Source organism: Astatotilapia calliptera, chromosome 3 (genome assembly GCF_900246225.1).
Source record: "Astatotilapia calliptera chromosome 3, fAstCal1.2, whole genome shotgun sequence".
Taxonomy (NCBI): domain Eukaryota; kingdom Metazoa; phylum Chordata; class Actinopteri; order Cichliformes; family Cichlidae; genus Astatotilapia; species Astatotilapia calliptera.
This window is the reverse complement of record NC_039304.1, coordinates 20,546,746-20,567,141: the sequence shown is the minus strand read 5'-3', so window position 1 is coordinate 20,567,141 and position 20,396 is coordinate 20,546,746. Positions and strand designations below refer to the sequence as shown.

The window sequence follows — 20,396 nt, the reverse complement described above, 5'->3', positions numbered from 1 at the left end:
ATCGAGGAGATAAATGGTTAGTCTAGTTTCACCTGATCCAGGATAAGCACTGTTCCATACACAGTATTTACATTAAACACTATGTGAGCCAGCCAACTCATTTAAGACAAGCCACTCCAATAATGACAGTATTCACCTATATGTGATCTGGTTGGGGAAGCTGAAGATATCTCCCACGACCCGAGCGTTGGCGACCTCTGGCGGTTTTCCACAGCTCACAGGCTCGCATCGTATCCTGGGTTCCCCCCATCTGCCGTCTCTTCCACAGTTGAGGTAAGCATACCCCTTTAGCTGGTAGCCAGGCCGACACCTGTATATAGCCGTATCTGGGAAGCTGGCACTGCCACCCTGCAAGACAGCATTAGGAACTGTAGGCGGGGCGGCGGTGCACCTTCCCCGGCTACACACAGGCACCCCAGGGCTCCACACTCCTCCTTTTTCGCACACAGCTTGAGAGGGACCCAGCAGCTTGTAGCCGTCGTCACACTGGAAGTGCACTCGGTCTCCGCAGGCTCGATCGTGGCCGAGAACCACTCCGAACTTAACCACAGGAAGGGTGCAAATGCAGGGCTGGCACTGAGGCACAGGGCCCACCCAGAGGCCCTGAGCGGAGCACCGCAGGATGGGATCGCCAACGACCTCGTAGCCATCGAAGCACACGTACTCCACAATGTCGTCGTAGTTGAAGCTGGAGCCGTTCACGTAGCCGTGACTGATGTCCTCAGGAGGATCGCAACTAATGATGTCACAACGGGGTGCCGGTTTGTCCCAAAGTCCATCTGACTGACAGACACGTGTAGAATCTCCGTTAAGCGTGTATCCTTCATCACATTCATACTTTATCTTGCTGCTGTAGCCAAACTCTGACCCCAACATGCGACCATTCAGTATTGGGGAGGGCTTCTCGCAGCGGGCTGGTACACAGGCAGCAGCCTTGTGGCTCCAGGTACCGTCAGCCTGGCAGATGCTTGGAGACCTTCCATTTAAGATGAACCCAGGCTGACAGCTCAGTTCTATTTTGTTATTATAGGTGAACTCTGTGCCTTTAAATGTAATATCACCGGGGATTTTAGGAGGACCACAGGACACGGGCTCACACTGTGGCTTCAGCCCGGTCCACTTTCCATCTGCCTGGCAGGCAATAGTACTGCTGCCCTTCAGGACAAACCCAGGATTACACTGAAAGTGTAATACCTCAGGATGAACAAAATCACCTCCCTGTGTTGTGCCATTATCCACAGCCCCTGGATCACCACAGGAAACAGGTTGACAAACTGGGGCATCAGTGGTCCACACTCGACCTGACACACACTGCCTCACAGACTCCCCCTTCAGCTCATATCCTTCATCACACGTATATGTGAGCGTAGTCCCGAGGGAGCCATGAGTCACATTCATCCAGCCGTGATCTGGACTAGGCGGTATTTGGCACTCCGCTGGCACACACGATGGGGCTGTCCCACTCCAGCCCCCGTCCTCCTGGCACACCAGCCTGACCTGGCTTGTGAGGTCATAGCCATGGTGGCAACGGTACTCAATCAGTGTCCCATGAAGAAAGTTCAAGTCCAGTCTTCCAGTGTCTTTAGAAGTAAATCTCCCTCCCAGCTCTGTCACTCTAACATACTCCCCAAAGTCAATGTGAGGAGGCAGCCCGCAGTCCGAGGGCACGCAGACAGGAACAGAGCTCGACCAGCCGAACTCCTCACAGGTTAGATGGTCCTGACCCACGAGTTGGAAGCCAGGAAAACAGCTGTAGAAAATAGTCACACCATAACTGTGGTCCTGGCCTTCCACAAAGCCGTTTTCAACTGGCTGAGGTGGTGTGCAGGATATCTGCACACAAGCTGGTGTCTCGATGTCCCACTCCCCACTGGCCAGGCACCTAACAGTCTTTGTGCCTTGGAGGCGGTAACCACGGTTGCAGGAGTAGGTCGCACTGTGATCAAACTGAAGTTTTGTGTAGACAACTTTTCCATTGGTTATCTGTTTAGGAACTGAGCATTCAATTGGGCGGCAAGAAGGCACCCCACCAATCCAGAGTCCCTTCTCTCCACAGAGGATGGTGGAGTTACCTACTAAGTTATATCCAGTCTTACAACTATACAGTGCTTTGCTGAGGTACATCAGTCCCTGGACATCAACAATACCATCTGAAATCTCTACAGGCTGAGGACATTCAACCGGGATGCATTCTGGGTAAGGACTGCTCCACTGCCCGTTGGCTAGACAGGACGCAGAGCCTTCTTTTCTTAAAGTAAAGCCATCTATGCACTCGTACGTCACCACAGAGCTGAATGGGAACAGGTGAGAAGACCTGGAAGGGCCACCAAACGGCACCGCAGGCGGCGGACCACAAAACACCTGCTTACACACCGGAAAGGTGTCATTCCACTCCTGTGACGGAGTGCAGCGGAGGAACCGAGCCCCCTCGAGGATGTAGCCATCCTCACAGGATAACTCCACTGTTCCTGATTCAGAGTCCAGGCCTCTTAGAACCAGGTGGTTCTCCTCCAGTGGTGGCTCTGGACACTGGACGGGCGAGCAACGTGGAGGCCTCGTCTTATCCCACCTTCCAAACTTCAAACAGGTCCAGGTAGCATCCCCGACCAGCTCGTAACCCTCATCGCAGACATACACCACTTTACGGCCCACCTGGAAGTCAGAGCCTTTGTAGTGCCCATGGACGATGTTAGGAGGAGGGTCACAGGTTAGAAGGACACAGGTTGGGGGGTCTTGGTTGGACCACTGACGGTTGGCTTGGCAAACTCGCTCCGGTCGTCCAATCAGTCTGTAGCCTGCGTTACAGGCGTACGTCACCTTGCTGTTGTAAGTGAGCCGACCTTTGACCTACAGTGGAACAAAAATGGGACATATCATGTGCTTTGTTTTTATGTTTATAAGAGGACTCTTTAAGTGCATTCAGTTTTCATGGCTAACCTGGGGGTATCCGTTCTTGAGGGATGGGGGTTGCGAGCAGGACACAGGTACACAAGTAGGCAGAGCTCCTCCCCACTCTCCATTTCCCTTGCAGGTCCTTCTCTTCTCCCCTCGAATCAAGAAGCCTTTGAAGCAGCTGTATGCCACCACGGCTCCAAAACTGTAATTTGTCCCAATCACATAGCCCTGATCAATGCTCTCAGGCTTGGAGCACCTCACCGGCACACAGCCAATATCATAGGGCGAGGGCTCCCACTCTCCTCCCATCAGGCATCTGAGTGTGGCTGTAGTGTTGAGCATGAAGCCCTCTTCACATTTATAACTCACTTCGGTGTTGCTGGCGTATTTTGGTTTGTTGACCGAATCTAAAATCGCATGTGGTAGTTCAGGTGGGCGGAGGCAGAAGTTTGCAATGCAGCGAGGCGCCTCCATGCCATCGGGTGGCACCCACACGCCCTGAGCATTACAAACCATCTTGGAGTTGTTGCCGGCTGTGTATCCGTCAGTGCAGTAGTAGTTAGCGGTGTCTCCGAAAAGCTTGTGAGTCTCATAGGGTTCAGCGTGGTCGATGGCAGGCGGGGGGCCGCAGGAGCGGGGGACGCACTGAGCCGTGCTTTCACTCCATTGGCCAGTTGATAGACATTCTCTGGTCTCTGGGCCAATCAGAGTGTATCTGCACAGGAAGGAGAGCAAAAGCAATGAGCAAAAAAACCCCAAATCATCATAATTTAGAAAAAGCATGCAAAGGTATGTCAAAGAAACTGCAAAATGCTTGGTTTGGTTTGTCTATCCTGAACCGGATTGCTCCAATGGATCAAATCTGGATCAGGGAATCTTTTTTGCAGTATTTTGAATCATATCATCAGAAATATATATCGAATAGAAATAAAAAAAAAGAAAGAGACGTCATCTTATTGTTCTCAAGGAAATTTCAGTTTCTCTGGATCCTGTTTATGCATGCTGTGGCGGCGCTTGTCAGCCTCGATGGACTGCTCAGTTCTCATCCTTATGCACAGTTGATGTTACATTTTCATTAAATGCATGAATTCTTTGTTTTAGCTGTGCTTAAAAGCCACCATGCCACAGACAGTAAAGATCATGCAGAGGAATAAACAGGTGTGAAGTATTTAACACATTTTAAAAACAAATTGACTGAGTAGATTTCAACCACATTTACCCTTCTTTGCAGACATAGTGCACCTTGTTTCCCAGCTCAAAGTTCTCTCCCACAGTCACAGCGTTTTCCAGTAGCGGGGGCTCGCTGCACAGGACTCTCACACAGCGGGGGAAAGGCCTGCTCCACTCCCCTGTCGCCTCACAAATTACTTCCATGGAGCCCTGTGGTCTTTGTATCGACATACAACTCAGTTTAGACTCCTCTCTACATCATTTACAGTCACCTGGTATACACACCCAATTCCGAAAAAATGTAACTAAAGGCAGAATGCACAATAGATAATCTCATAAATCTCATTTTGCAATTATTTAGATTAATCAACCACAGGCCAGTAACATGACTGGGAATTACGAGCATCTTAGAGAGGCAGAGTTTCTCAGAAATGGTCAAGAAATCACTGACTGTGCAGCTTACTGTGCCATCAACAAATGCAAGTTAAAGCAAAGAAGCAGCCACACGTAAACTGAAAGTGAAAACTGTTCGGTCATCAGAAGAATGAAAATTTTAAATGATTTTGGAAAACGTTATCCGGACTAAAGAGTGGAGGAACATTCCAGCTTATTACCAGCACTCAGTTTAAAAGCCTGCATCTCAGATGCTACTGGAGTCCATTAATACCTTATGTTGCACATCTAGGAAGGAAGCATCAATGCTGAAAGTATTCTTTTTTAGTTTTTATTTACATTTTAAACAGCATCCCTGTTTAGGAATTGGGGTTGTACAACAAATTAAAGCTATATAAAGTATAATAAAAGTTACATATATTCAGTGAAATTCTAATAGTACTAATGGTAATTTATCCATACCTGTATCCCTCATTGCAGGTGTATGTGACAGTGGACAGGTACGTGTTGGTGTTTAGTGTGTAGTCTGCATTTTCCACAGTCGGTGGACCCCCGCAGGTCACTGGATGGCAGGTAGGTGGCGTCCCGGTCCACCTCAGACTAGAGAGACATTGGAACTCATAGGGGACCTGAGGCTGGAAGCCCGTCTTACAGCTTAGGTAGAGACAAAACAGAGTCGGACTCACATGTTAACAAAAATCTTTCACATGTCACATGACACCCGAGGTATTGGAGAGGGTGAAGATGATACCTGAAAGTCACCTTGCTTCCATAGGTGAAGTTGTTTCCCGTCATGATGGAGTTCTCTGGAACAGTTGGTGCTGGGCAGGAGAGGGCTGCAGCGTAACATTAACGAGATGATTAGTAACCGCTAACTTTTTAAACCCATCACACTCAATTACAACTTAAATAACTAAATGCAAGTGTAGCCCACTGATGTGAGGAGCAAATATATTTCTGCGCTGAGAATCAAGTTAACAGACGCCTGTGAATCCACCCACTTAAATTAATGTCAGTTGGGCATCTGGGGCTTATCGTGCCCCCATGATGCTCATACTTTTAACTGCTATTGATGAAATTGGGATCGGCTCAAAAAAGAGACGAACAGGACGGATGTGGAACTGAAAGGCAGACAGATACATTTCTCTTATTTCTGCGTGAAACTGAAGATTCACTTTTACAGTCCTAGAGTTGCTGTTATGTGAAAAACTTGGAGATGGTAAGTAAAGTAAAGAACCTCACTGATGGCAAGATAATGTCTAGTTTAATAACCGCACTCTGAAACAATACAATACAATACAATAATAATACAACAAAACAATACAATAATATTATATTAAGCCATGAGTGTGTTTTTAATTTTCAATAAATATTTATTCAACTTTTTTTTTTCTCCCACTTGTTGCACACAAATGTGGCTTTTGCACATCTAATCGTTTCACTTTCAGTCCGACACTCAGCAGCTACAGTAACATGAATCTGCAGACGCCGAATAATTCAGTTCCTCTTCCTCTGTGATGAAGAATGTGGCTTAGTGCCAAGATGCACGTGGTTACATAGTCAGACGTCTGAGCCTGCTGCACATCGGAGAACAAAAAGGACAGCTGCGTATGTAACTGCTCCTTTACAACACCGGCCATTAGACAAAGCATTTTTTGTGCTGTATATTTGCTTGTGTATGTGTGTATGCATACACAACATACATGTCTGCATGTTTTCCTGAAGTGTAATAGTCATTTGCATGATAATAGCCAACAGCAGTGGACCTTGAATGTGTTTTATTATCCGAGAGGAGCATGCTTTCATTAGAAGCCTCTTCTTTGAAGCCATTAAAGCTGTTCAATGGATGCAGTATTTTCACTGTGTAATATATAACTGAAAAAATGCGAGTAAATGCTGATTTATGTGTTTTGCTATGTGATATCATATTCTATAGTATGTAGTTATCTCATTGTAAAGCGTGAAGCTTGTGGTTACATGCCTCTTCCAACCAAACAAGCTGCAGATTAAATCCATGCAGCAAAAAATTCAAGTGCCAATCTTTTATAACAAGGAAATCATCCAAAACTTTAGAAAGAAGCTGCAAAACTGTGAAGGTCAAACTGAGCAACCTCTAAGGATCGCAGCTGCAGAGTAAGCATCCAAAAAGCTCCATAAAATATTCATAGTTTTCCATCAGCTTAATCGGAACTGTGAAAAACAAATGCCGAGTCCACTACATCAGACGCAACTGAAATAAATCACACCATCCATTTGATCGCAATAGCATTATGTGACTCCAGCTCTCACCTCTGCAGTATGGGACAGCATCATCCCAATCTCCTGTTTCCAGGCACTGGAGCTGAGATGAGCCAATCAGCTCATAGCCGTTGTCACAGCTGAACACAACCTCGCTGCCCATCAGAAAGTTGCTCCCGTATCGGCGACCGAAGTCAGGAGTCCCAGGGTTCTCGCACTTTACTGGCTCTGAACGCACACACGAACAGCTGGGTTTATAAAAGAATGGAGGAAAACAGCTGCTTGTGTCACCTGACTACGTTGTCATATCACCTGTGCAGTTTTTGCCATCTCCAGTGTATGGGTGGATACAGGTGCAGGTGTAGGAGCCTTCTGTGTTCTGACAGCTGGCGTGATCATCACAGTCAGAGCCCAGAGCACACTCATCCACATCTGCACACACATATGATTAAAAACACACACAAAAAAGGACAAATGGGTTATCTGTTAAGTTGTCAACAGAAACAGGATTTTTTATTTAAAGTGTTTGTAAAAAGTTTGAGCTGTTTGTGTACCCAAACATGCTGGCGGAGTTCCTCCCCACTTGCCGCTGTTGGTGCAATGCACTTTGGTGTCCCCCAGCAGGTAAAAGCCAGCATTGCACTCATAGACCACGGAGCTGCCGGCGTGGAAGTCTGTTCCCTGGAAGAAGCCATTTTCCAGTGGATGAGGAGGTCCACAGGACACACCTGTAAGACATGTGGTAACACTTTATAACACAGCCAACAGCCAAGGGTGTAAACTCCCATAAGATGTAAAAAGAAAAGATGAATCCACTCAGTAAAGTACAGTGTATTTATGATGTAAGATGGAGAAATGTTTTTTTTTTTTTACTAAATTACCATAAAATTACAGTATACAGTATAATTTGTGTCTCCTTACATGTAAAATACCTGGAATTATTCAATATTTAAAATACCTCACACACTACTATAATTATTTGTGTATTTTCTGTAAAAGCCTGACTTATAATATAATTACATTGTAATTTTAAATAGAATACAATGAAACTGCATCTAGTTATTGGGGAATTACGCCCTTAATCATGGGCCATATTATAAAGTGTTACCAGAGACAACGAGCAGTGTCAGAGGATGTGACTGTTACATTTACGTTTATAAAGACAAAAGACTGAATCTGAATTATATTTCAAATCAAAACTTGACATAACAAAGGAAATCAATTAAAACAGGTGCAAAACCATGGAAACACATGACTGAGCACTGCCTGTCTTTGTCTTACGTTCACAGCTGGGCAGGTTGTGACTCCACTCTCCTTTATTTTGGCACTGCAGCACAGGCTCCCCCACCAGGTAGAAACTGGGATCACAAGACAGCTGCACCTGTGCGCCGGGACGCACATCCACAGTGGAGACGTGGAGGTGGGGCACAGTGTTCTCCAGCTTGGGGCAGTCTGGAGAAAATGTAAAAAGCTTGAAGGCTAATACCTGCTTGTTCTCCTGCAGCACACGGTTTGTAACTGAGCTCCAATTTTGAGGTAATGCGATTTTGAAACACGTGAAGCTCTCTCACCGGCACAGAAAATGCTGTTGAGGTTTACTTTGACTCGCCCCACAACTCCACTGAGAAAGTCAGGCCAGGCGAGGACGTTTCCTCTGTGAGTCACATGAGAAGCTGGGCAGCTGCTGGCCAGGACCTTAATCTACAGTACAGCCAGAGAAGGTGGAGGTGGATGGATACGATAAATCCTTGGTCAGCCTCTATTAGTGAATATATGTGCTATTTACATCAGCTAACGTGGTTTACCTGCTGTGGTGTGAGAACACGATCCCAGATGTTGAGCTGGCTGAGGGAGCCGACGAAGGATTCGACAGGGTTGAAGCCCTCCCCCCTCTGATCCTGGTCCTGACCCAACACCAGCGCACCTCCAGCTACAGACAACAGCGAGGACCGAGGTTAACCACCAGGGTTTTTGGTTATTTACTAAATTAAATTAGCTAACGAAAAAGCTAATTATCACTGATGTTGCATATTTAATGACTTCAAAGAACATCTGTCTTGGCCGAGGATAGCACTACACCTGGGATAGTGGTGCCGACTGACAGGCCTTTGCCTCCGTCTGAGGGCTTCCCGTTGATGTAGATTCTCCAGTCTCCATCCCAGCTCCTCCAGGACACACCGATATGGTACCACTGACCGGTGTTCACCGCAGGGCAGTCCGTGATCCGCTCCTTACCGTTCACATACAGCACCCACCTGCGGCAACGCCGGAAAGAAAGAAAAAAATCGTGAAGGGAAAGTGATACTTAAAAAACGTCTGCCCCTTAAATCTCGCTGCATCACTGACCCGTTGTAGTCTATTAGAAGGAAAGCGTTATCACTGCCTTCCACAGCGTAGGACACCGGCGTGCCGTAATTAGTGGTGTCAGATGACCTCATCCAGAAGGTGCAGGTGATTTCGGTCAGCGCTGGCATCACTCCGTCCATCATCACATAACCGTGGATGCCAGACACCTCAAAGTCCAGGTTGAAGGCAGAGGACATCTCTGACAGGACAGAGAAGAAACGGTGATTTCATTTAACTTAAAAATGCAAAAAACCCATTATTTTAGTTACTGCTGATGTTTCCCAACTACATTTCTTTCTAACTCTCTTATAAAAAGCTCAAACATTATCCATAAATATTTTCAAAATATGGTGTTTTATTTGAAATTTTACAAAAATCCAAAGAAAGGAAATTTGTTATTAGTCTATTTTTTAAAACACTTTTTAAATATTTTTTTATTATAGTTGCATGAAATTCTCCATCCATCATCTTCACCACTTGTCCAGACGAAGATGCCAAAGACAAAAGGCTATCCGGGGTTAACCAATGACGACCCTTTACTCTGACAGACACAGTCAGGTGTAACTGACAGCTGAAAACATTTCACGTTAATTACATCTTTCCCTGTCCTCCTCCATCTAGAGTTGCCATGGTGATGTGCCATCTGGCCTATAGTACCTGTCTCACACCTGGTTCCGTTGAACCCAGGGAGGCAGCGGCAGGTGTAGGACCCCAGTCCATCTAAGCAGCTGGCCCCATTTACACAGGGGTTCGGATCACACTCATCCACATCCACCTCACACAGCCGGCCTCGGTAACCCTCCACACACTGACATCTGACACAGAGGAAGAAGACAAGCGTGTACAATAACTTCTTATTTGCAGTCTTTAACAATGCAGCACAATAACTTACTGCACATGAGGGGACTTTAACTTTGAAAACCGACCACATTCTGTCCGTGTCAACTTCATCACGCAGATACAAAACATCTCATCAGAAATGAGTACTCTTTCCTGCACTGTTTATTTCAAGCAGCAGATCCCATCACTCCTGCTTTCCATCTGGACGTTTATTACCTGAAACTGTTCACAGCATCCAGGCACGAGCCTCCATTCAGGCAGGGAGAGCTGTAACACTCATCAGTGTCGATCTCACAGCTGTCCCCTGAGAATCCAACGGCACAGTTACATGTGTAACCACCGGCCATGTCTTCGCACATGCCGCCGTTCAAACAGGGGTTGGACAGGCACTCGTCGATTTCCAGTTCGCAACGAGATCCTGTTGACATTTGATCATGAAGACTTATCTGATATTACACACTACATGTAACTATTATTGTTACGTCAGTTTGTGTGCAACCTGTGAAGCCCGTGGAACAGCTGCAGGCGAACTTGTTGACCTCGTCCACACACACGCCTTCATTGAGACATGGGTTGGAGTGGCACTCGTTTACCTCCGCCTCACACAAGGAGCCTGAGACACAGCAGGAGAATAAGCACAAACATGAGATACACTAATGTTGCACATAGAGTATATTATATAAATATTACAGTGTATCGATGTCATGGCTCTGTAAAATGTGCAGTCAGAAACTTGCAAGTCAAACCTAAACTTGCAAGGTCTTGAAATAATCACTGACCCTAACCTGCCAACCTTTGTTTTGAGTATTGTGCATACTGAGCTACAAACTCAAAGGTCCCTTTACCTAAAAATCCAGGCTTGCACTGACACTGGAAGTCTCCTATGCCGTCCTTACACAGGCCTCCATTTTGGCAGGGAGCAGAGTTACACTCGTCTATGTCAATCTCACACTTGGCACCTGACCGTGAAATCAGAGGGTGTATCCAGTTCTTGTAATATGTCACATGAGAATCAATCATTATCACTGATCTACTGATGGGTGATCTACCTGTGAACCCGGGCATGCAGGTGCACACATATCCTGCTCCAACCTCCTCACATGTTCCCTTGTTCTGACACGGATGCAAGAAGCACTCATGGAAAACCTGTGGGTAGAGCAGATGAAACAATGATATCAAGTCCTCTCAAATATGTTAACATTAGATGGTTATCCTAAACTCTGCACTAAATACTCTAAGAAAAAGCATGTGTGCAATTCTCAAGCAGTGAAAGGTAGATATTAGATTTTAAGGTGCAGTAATAGGAGACAGTCTCTGTTCAGCCAAATACAAAAAGAAGCTAGGTGAAATATTTACTTTTAGACATTAAAGTGTTGCCAATTCTTTCATTTATTGAAGTTTAATGAAAAGCTAACTTCATTCGGTATCAGACACTACGGTCCAGATGTTTCACTGCTGGCTTAAAACAGGAAAGTTGTGGGTTCAAACCCTCCTGAGGTCCCTGCAATTTCATGTTGTTCACACATGTGGATGTAAGAAAGGTAAAGCTTTTAGTTTTTAAGACTAGACAAGCTTTGTCGAATTAAAAATCCTACAAGGTGTTGAATAATCAGGCCCTATCTAATCTTAATGACCTCATATTACTGTATCACCCCATTAGAGCTCTTCACTCTCAGACTGTGGGCTTACGTGTGGTTTCTAGAGTACTTAAAAATTGAATGGGAGGCAGACAAACGGTTCATTCAACAGGAAACAAGTGCAAATCCATGTTTATACAAACAGGCTTTTGTTTTTTCTATGAGTACATGCAGAATCTGCAGAGCTCCAAATGAATCCTAATTGTTCAGTTACACAAAACTAGAACAAGGAATATCTTTGCAAATGAGAAAAATCAGTGTTTGCCTGATGATTGGTTAAGCAGAGGGTGAGCGTACAAAGCAATTACTGAGCGACTGCACAGCTCAGCTGGTGTTAGGCAGCCTGTCTCCTGTCTATCGACAATCAGACACACTGCAAATGCTCACAGGCAGTTTGGCAAAGGTTTGCAAATAACCGCTGCCTAATTTATAAACACACAGATTGCCAACACAGTGTAATTACTCTGAGGCAATTTGTGCTGATGATAATTACACATCTGCATCTCTTTGCACTGGACTCCACTCCAATCTCTGCTGAGTGTTTGTATGCTGGTTATATTTCTTTATAAAGCACTGTCTCCTTTTACAGTTAAATCACCATCCTGCTCCAACTACATCACTTTTCCTGAGTTGCTGTTTTAAATCTATGAGGCTCTGCCTGGACTCTGAATGGAAGTAAGATCATGTGACTTTCAGTTTAAAGTGAGTCTTTGTGAACGCAGATAGCAACAGAACTGCAACAGAATTGCAATTTTTGATTATTTATTACAGTGAATCACTGAATTATAACAAATAAATTGCGTAACTTGACCTTTCAAACACTAATATATAACCGACTCAAAGTTGCTTTGAAGACAACCCCTGACTGCAATGATCGTAGACCTGGTCCTCGTCTTTAAAGCCAGATTGCAAGTTGCCTTAAATTTACACACGGTAGCAATCATTTTGTTCACACCACATTCTCCAGTCACTGTGGGACCGCCTGGTATTCAGGGGTTTTTTAATGGTAAAGAGTGGGACTTTGAGAAAAGACAAAGGCAAACCTGACTGCTGGATTGGTATTCATCAATGACCTCCACCTCGGGAGCTGCAGTGACGCTCTCCTCCTTTGGAAGAAAGCTGGAGCCAAAGCCTGACCATGACACCCAGAGAAAACACAGACAGTGTAAGCAAAGACAAGTTGGAAAAACACAGCGAGGATCTTTCCCTTTGCTACCAGACTGGCAGACGTTTGACATCCAGCTGAACAAAAACTATTCTTATTCAACTCTGGCAGCGTGTCCAAACCTCTGTTCATTCCCACCCTTCAGACACAGTGTTTTTCATTTCCATTCTGCCGCCGAGCAATAAAAGCCAAATTATTTCCATTTCCCCTGATCTTGTGCAGTAATCGTGTTTCAAGTTGGACCGAGCTGTCACACCACAAATCAGACAGCACACAACTGCAGCGGTGGCAGCACGGTCTTACACAGACGCGCAGCAGTTTCTTGTATTTTTACTCTCTGCTGACTTCACTTGGCATGTTCTCCAGATGTCTAACATAAATTAATTCACATGCCAACTCAGAAAAGCAGAAATGACACTGACATATAAATCTGACGTGTGAACAGAGTCAGCATACGGCTGCCAACATCAGACTTACATCAAAACTGGAGCTAAGAGTGAGACAAACTGGGCAGCAAATTTAATTAACACATTAACAATAAACTTCATCCCTTTGACAAGCTTGTGTCGGGACCTGATTTATCCAAAAGTCACATTAACGAGTCGTGAACGGGTGTTTTAAAAGTCACATTAATGCTAATGAAATTCACAGGAGGGGTGGGGGTGGGGGGCTTCTATAATTATTAATCAATGCAAAATCTGGTCCAAATGAACTGTAGCTACCTATTAAACCTTGCTTTGTATTGTATGGGACTATAGGAGAACTGTATTACTTTGTGCATGTTGCCTCCTGCAGTTACTGTATCACACTCCAAACCTACTTAACAGTGGTGCAAGAAGTTCCAATCCCCTGCTGAGCAGAAGATTTCAATATATATAAAAAAACAACTTCAATCCAACCTCAATGTTTTTATCAGGTCCCAAAATAAAATATTATCAAATCAGGACTGGAGTGTTTGTATCAGAGTGTTGCGTGAATATTGCACCCAGACAAGACTAGCAGTCGTGCACACTTACTGGAACAGTGCTGTATGGTGGTGGCCCCTGTGATTGTGGTGGTCCCATAGAAGGGACAGGAGAGGCAGTAAGAGCGGCCATGTTCAGGCTGGTAGTAATCTCTGGGACAGGGGTAACAGGGAACCAGACCGGTGCGGGAGAAATGACCTGCTGAACAGGGGACTGTCCAAGAGAGCCCATAAATCGAAAGAGGGGCGCAGGAAAAAATAGAAAAAGAAACATTCGAGGATTAGAGGAGCAGGTGAAGTGGCAGGATCACCCAAAAACATTTGAAACAAGCAGCATTTGCTGGTTGGAAAACACCTAACAGCTCCAAGTCTGAAAGGTTGTAGATTATTTATGTATTTTAACTTGGAAACCTGGGAACAAAACTTTTGAGTTTCTAGATTATTCCATCCAACTTTAAAGGGCAACTATCTAATTTTTCCAAGTAGGAATGAACTTTTTTGATATAATGGGACATCAGTGCCAAATTCCAACAAATATGTTTTTGATTAGAAGCTGGGAAAATATTGGTTTTCTTCTCAGGAATGATTAGGTCTCACCAGAGTGGAAATAAATTAAGTTAGCAAGACATTAGGGTAGTGTACTTTATGCCTGTCAAACTATATCACCTCCACACTCTGTCTCGTCCACGGCTCCTCTGGTGACTGTGGAAGTCTCATCGGGACAGACCTCACACTTTCTGGCTCCAAAAGAAGGCTGGAAGTGACCCAGGGGGCATGACTCACAGATCTCCAACCCATTTCGAGAGTGACTACCAGGCTTACACTGCCCTGAAAATAAATGAATATCACCACGTCACCAGCCAAATGAAACAGAAAAAAAATCCCATATATGAAAAATAACATTTAAATCTGAGCACAAAAAGACAGACGTCTTTCTGTTCATGTGCATGTTTTGTACCTTTGCACTCAGCGATGCTGCGGGAGTGCAGGTAGGCTGTGGAGGTTCCTTCAGGACAGGACTTACACTCCAGCTGACCCTCCTGGTCCTGGTAGGAACCCAGCCAGCAACTCTCACACTCATTATATTCAAGAGAAAAGTAGGTTCCCACTGGACATTGGACTGAAAGAGCATTCACAGTTAGAGGCTAGGAAAAGCAATACCGCAATGTGCTTTCATACTGTTATGAAGGGAACCCTGAGGTTAGGTGGGTGCACCTTCCTATACTCACCACACATCCTGCCTTTGAGGACTGAGCCCGGCCTGCAGAAGAGAGACGCCCTCTTGCTTTCCAGTGATTTGGGATCTGCTATAATCATCTCTGAAGACAAGTGGAAATTGGACAGCGGCTGCTTGGACAGTGTTCTCTTCAGTCTATTGGTAAGTTGCTCCAGCATCCGCAGGAGCCTCTTCTGATTGGCCACTTCAATTGAGTCGTTCCTCGACAGGGGCAAAGGGATGCTTGCTGGGAGAATGGCCAAAGTTTAAACGACTGAAACATAGGCGTGTCTGAGAGCAAGAAAATGCTGCACTAGAAAGATTATAGACATGCTAAGCTTCAAGCTTTTTGAGCTATTGTACGTTGTTCTTCGAAAATAAATAAACACATGATTCTCGCTCTGTTTTTGCTTGTGGCAACATTAATGTGCAGCCTTTAAAAAGCTTTTGACAGTCAGCAGTAGCAGCGTAGCAACTCAGACATTTGAGATCTCTTAGACATTCTACCTGTGATGTTGAAGTAGATCTGGATCTTGTGGTCTTTAGTCGGGCCTTTGATCTTTCTGTGCCTCTTGGTGCGGTGGTGAAGTTGCATGCTGCCGTCTTGGTTCTGGGTGGGGAGCTGCCGGGTGCTTGTGGCAAAGCCAGATTCAAAGTAGGCATAGTCCTGGGAGCCCTGAGTGCCCCAGTTGTCCCCCCAACCTCCTGGTACTAAAGGGTGTAAAACAAGAAGAGAGAAGATGATCGTGAAAATGTTTAATTTAAGACATAAGTGTTATATTCGGGGATTTTTGCCAGGTAATCCTACCAATAGAAAATCCATTCTCATAGTCGTAATTGTACTCCAGACAGTGTCCCTGTGACATCACCTCCAGCTTGCAGGTGACATCGTCATTGCCACAAATTTTAGGCAGCTGTAAGACAAACCACAAAATGCAACATGTATTCAAGAGTTGGTTCACAGCTTATCCATGTGTTTGCAGAGATAGAAGTCCTCACCATGCCTCCCAGTTTGCTGTTGAACTCTCCAGTAAATGACTTGACGAGGTCCACGTCGTCACAGCGAGATGCTTTAAAGAGCATCTCGAAGGGCTTAAACCCGTTGTTGGCTATACGGTTCACTGGAGAGGACATAAAGGACACTTCAGTCAGCACTACTATGGTAAAAAAAAAAAAAGGTTATTTGCACTGGAGAAAACCTGTAGAGAACAGAGCGTGCACCAGTGGTATCAGATGTGACACTGATTAAGTCAAATACACAATAAAAAGGAGGGTCAGAGGTGGAGGGGGGTTGCAAAGAGGCTTGCAGCTGCTGTAGCCAGGTTAAAACAGCTTAAACAGAGCACCCTGTATGTATCTATGTATGACATATATGTATGTAGGTAAGAGGCCTGTATTTTCTTGCTGATTTTCATGGTCAAGTTGTGTTTTATTTATAGAATGTTTTGTTTTGGCGGTGGCACACTGATGTTCTCTACCTCCTAAAGAAGAAAAATTCTTCTTCTGAAACTGAAAATAAACAGTGAGGCATACAGCATGTATGTATAAACATATATATATATTCTGCCACACTAACATGAACAGTCTGGTCTGTCTGGAGAGTAGGCTGGCTCCCAGATGCCGTTGTAGGCACAGAAGTAGCTGTGGACAGCATCCTGAGTGAGGCTATAGCCGTCTTTACAGTGGAGAGTACAGTTGACTCCTTCCTCCTCTTCAGAACAGATGAACTCTCCATTCACTGGGACGTACGGCTGGTCACACGTTGTCCCTGAGCAAATACACATAATGCACTTCCATGGTTTTCTCAAGTCGGAGCTCAGTGTCTGATTACCTTCATGCATGACTGCACAATGAAACTGAAAAATTCAGGCACTGCAAAAGGACACTGACACTGGTGTTTTGTTTTATTTACTGTGTATTTCATTCTCATCACACAAGATAAAAAAAAGAGAGAAAGGGTTCCTTGGGGTGCAGGTACGTCACTGAGATGCAGGGGTGCTCTTATACCTTGGACAGTTACTGTGAGGTTGCATGTGCGGCTGTTTCCTGCTGCATCAGTAGCGGTGTACTGCACCACAGTCTCTCCTACTGGAAACAGAGAGCCTGGACTGTGGCGACTGGTTACTGTGAGGCGACCGCCTGAAAGACAGACAGAGAGATGATTATTTCATTTCTGCTGACCCTTCCTGGTGATCTTGTTGTGAAAAAGCATAATCATATGGACTGTACAAAGAAGTAGTATTAGGTGGGTTAAAGCATCCTGTGAGTGTGAGACAGAAACTGCTGTTTTCAGAAAATGTGCCAGCTACCCAACTATTCATCAGTAAACTATAACCAAATACAAAAATAACATTTCTGTATCTGCATTTTTATGCTTGAATGATTCTCAGGTCAGGGTCAAGTGGCTTCAATATCAAAAATCTGAATTTTTTGCTACAAGGTCCGAGCTGAAAATTAGTGGAAAGCAGCCAATGTTCAAAGATCAAGAATGGTCCGAGAAACATTTAACGTTACAGACTTGTGCACATTACTGCACATTATGAAGAAGTCAATGTAAAATAACAGTTTGATGTGAGGGTTTACATGGAGCATCTTTTGGGGCTTTTAAACTGATTAAAATCAGAACATAGCGCTGCACGCAAATGTATCCATGATTTAATATTTTTGGTCTAACAGTGTTTTCTATTTTTCCCCTTTACACCTGCTGTTGGGAACTTATTTTTCCAAGTTTAAAAGTCTTCATCTCTAATCCGAAGTTACTCTGGTTTTCCTGCAGAGGGCACTCTAAGCCTTAGTTTATATTCCAGGACTAAATGAGTCACTCCTATGAACCATAGCTGTTATGTTAAACATAGGAATAATGTGTCTGGGCATCGCGTGGCAGCAGAAAAAAAAAGAATCCAGGTCTGGGAATTGAAAAGGAAACTTAAGTCTAGCTGGCTAAAAAAAAAAAAAATAAGAAAGTGACGGATAGAGCACTGGGAGAGGCTGCTGTGATGAGCGGAGTGTATGAGTGTGTTGGTGTTTAGGCTGACACACAGGTTGTGGACAAAGAACAATGAAACATCTGCACCAAGTGTGAGAGACACAGACGGGATTAAGGAGGAGGGAAAAGTGAGGGATCAACCTTTCGTTTAACTCTGATCCATCTCCTGTATTAACAGTAGCACCGCCGTTCCAACAGGGCTGACACATGTCTGGCCTGCTGGAGTCTCCCCTTATATTTAGCCCAAGTGTGTGTGTTTGTATGTGCGTGTCTCCAGAGTCATGACTATATATAGAGCTGGCATCAGGGTGTGGGCCTGGAAAAACAAAACACTGACGTCGAAGCAGCCCCAGGCTGACGTCGTGTGGACCTGAAGCAGCCGCAGTAGCCTGTTATTACAGTGTGTGTGTGTGTGTGTTTGATGGGGGTGCACCTCTGCAGGCAGGTGGGGAATGATCACTTTGGGGCTTTGGTGAGCGAGATGTTAATTTTGGCGCCTGTGTTTGGGTCTGAATTTGTGAACACACACACTCACACACACACGTAATCACTGTTAGTGTTATTTATGTACAGAGTCGGTGCATTACATGAGCCCGGCTGGAGCCCGAAGAAGTCTGGTTTGTTGTCTGTCACCACCCCAGCTGTTTGGGTACAGTCGGAGCGCCAGGACAAATTCACCCGGCTCTACGGTATTTAGTCTATCTGGCAAAGCGACCTTCATACAAACTTTTATAGCATTCAGATTTGGTTGTGTATTGAGTCCTGGAGTTGCCAGTTACAGCTTTATTGCCTGTCAAAACACCCTTGAAGAACGTTTCAATGTTGAATTTATTGCTCTGTGGCCCCGTTTTAGCTTTTTAGAAACACGGCTGCAAAAAAAAGTTTGATAAAGAGCAGACTCAACGTGCCTTTTTCATTTCAGCAAGTTATTAAATCACAAATTCACAAAATACATAACATGTTGAAGATGAAGCCCTGCATTCAAATAATTCTGTCCTCTGTAATCATCGCAGTACATGTTTAATTTATCTCATCCTTCACTATATTATTCTGAATTAAAAAGAAAAAAAAGTTAATCCAAAGTGAAGCCTGAAGACATATTTGCAAATTAAGTCTAAGTCAGGAAATTCGCACATTAACCAGTAAAAAGAAGTACCTGCCTGTACTTTCGACTCACTTCATCTTCCCAGTAAGCCCACTAAGCACCGTCACTGCTACTGTACGAACTATTCTGCCTTCCCTCTCTCTTAGGTTAAGATGTCTGTTTATTTCTGTGGCTCCTGGTTTTTGGTTTTCCACAAAAGGGGATAGAAAACTGGCTCCTGAAACCTCATAGCCTTTTCTCAAGGTTGCCCTTCCTTAAAAACGGCTTCATGACACCCACAATTCGACTGAGACCATTTCTGATGAGGCTTCAGTGAACAGTAGATGGATCAACTGAAGGTCCAGATGTGCCTGTCAGATCCTGGGTCAGGTTTTTACTGAAATTCTTCCTATTTCCTATAGTTCACCTGCTGTGGATAATTTATTTTAGGCCTGACACTTTTCAGTTTCGAGAAAACCCCCCGAAAAGCTCAGATGTTTTTCTTTATAAAATAGCCAAAAATAACAAAACTCTTCTGTTAACTAATGTAATTAAGAATCTTTGCCTAGCTATGTGCAAACCAATCATGCTTACGTGCATACTTTCCCCCTAAAGAGTCATTCTGAGCCAAGGAAAACCCCACACATCCCAGTATAATATTTACATTTACGTAATTGGGCTCTCTGTCTCTACTTTTTGCACTTGTGTAAATGTTCAAGGTCATATTTATGCAAAAATACAGAACATTTTTCTTGCAATCGTATTCCATAATGTTTTCTAGGTTTACATTTACACTGTCTTAGAGAGGAATCGGTTAAGAGCAGCTCCATGAAATGTGAGTGATTAGTCTCGAGTCACCACAGAACCACAATCACCGCACAACTTTACTTTTTTTATGCCAATGAACAACACTTCTAAGAACTGTCACTTAGGTGAAGTCCTTATGCTGTAAATTAAACAGATATTTTTCTAGTGGGTGTACTGCTAGAGCGTCAGCTTCACCTAGACAGTGATTAATGTCTTAACATAACAACTGCAATCACTCTGATTAAAAAAAACAAAAAAACCCACAAACATAATGAACTGACAGTCCAAAGCATTTGACTCGAGTACTGCATTTGCTCGCACAATTATCCAGACTGTGTGAAAAATGGGTGGAATGAGCACGCATTCCCACAGAAGAACTTTTTTCATAGCAATAACACCTGCTTCTCTCCACTGCCTCCATCTGTTTTCGCATTAATGATATTCGCAGACGCTGTAACAGCTTCATTTGTCCGCTAGGCCCGTTCTCTCTCTAAACACAGACGCGCTAATGAGGCGTCCATGCACCCACTTACAGTTGGTCCTCTATGTCCAGTGTCCTTCACCGTTATTCGCAGAACCTTCTTTTTCCAATCTCCCAGAGGAAAAGATCCTGTTTAGTCATCATCGACTGAGACAGTGGGTGGAGCAGAGTGGA

General features: G+C 44.5%; 1 protein-coding gene across 1 annotated transcript in view; it reads right to left on the bottom strand.

Moving 5' to 3' along the window:
* The window catches only part of svep1 (sushi, von Willebrand factor type A, EGF and pentraxin domain containing 1), a gene marked incomplete at its 5' end in the record, with an annotated part of 67,628 nt that overhangs the window by 11,153 nt on the left and 36,079 nt on the right, over positions 1 to 20,396 (bottom strand). Inside the window, 28 exons of the mRNA XM_026154511.1 lie at positions 137 to 2,847; positions 2,938 to 3,610; positions 4,115 to 4,282; positions 4,921 to 5,112; positions 5,210 to 5,294; positions 6,748 to 6,924; positions 7,009 to 7,128; positions 7,251 to 7,424; positions 7,978 to 8,148; positions 8,268 to 8,397; positions 8,502 to 8,626; positions 8,776 to 8,951; positions 9,043 to 9,241; positions 9,700 to 9,857; positions 10,099 to 10,300; positions 10,382 to 10,495; positions 10,728 to 10,841; positions 10,932 to 11,028; positions 12,563 to 12,651; positions 13,701 to 13,862; positions 14,315 to 14,476; positions 14,607 to 14,768; positions 14,878 to 15,111; positions 15,372 to 15,575; positions 15,673 to 15,778; positions 15,864 to 15,985; positions 16,441 to 16,632; positions 16,872 to 17,003. Of these exons, the coding sequence (XP_026010296.1) occupies positions 137 to 2,847; positions 2,938 to 3,610; positions 4,115 to 4,282; positions 4,921 to 5,112; positions 5,210 to 5,294; positions 6,748 to 6,924; positions 7,009 to 7,128; positions 7,251 to 7,424; positions 7,978 to 8,148; positions 8,268 to 8,397; positions 8,502 to 8,626; positions 8,776 to 8,951; positions 9,043 to 9,241; positions 9,700 to 9,857; positions 10,099 to 10,300; positions 10,382 to 10,495; positions 10,728 to 10,841; positions 10,932 to 11,028; positions 12,563 to 12,651; positions 13,701 to 13,862; positions 14,315 to 14,476; positions 14,607 to 14,768; positions 14,878 to 15,111; positions 15,372 to 15,575; positions 15,673 to 15,778; positions 15,864 to 15,985; positions 16,441 to 16,632; positions 16,872 to 17,003 (7,351 nt within the window). The remainder of the gene's footprint in view (positions 1 to 136; positions 2,848 to 2,937; positions 3,611 to 4,114; positions 4,283 to 4,920; positions 5,113 to 5,209; positions 5,295 to 6,747; positions 6,925 to 7,008; positions 7,129 to 7,250; positions 7,425 to 7,977; positions 8,149 to 8,267; positions 8,398 to 8,501; positions 8,627 to 8,775; positions 8,952 to 9,042; positions 9,242 to 9,699; positions 9,858 to 10,098; positions 10,301 to 10,381; positions 10,496 to 10,727; positions 10,842 to 10,931; positions 11,029 to 12,562; positions 12,652 to 13,700; positions 13,863 to 14,314; positions 14,477 to 14,606; positions 14,769 to 14,877; positions 15,112 to 15,371; positions 15,576 to 15,672; positions 15,779 to 15,863; positions 15,986 to 16,440; positions 16,633 to 16,871; positions 17,004 to 20,396) is intronic.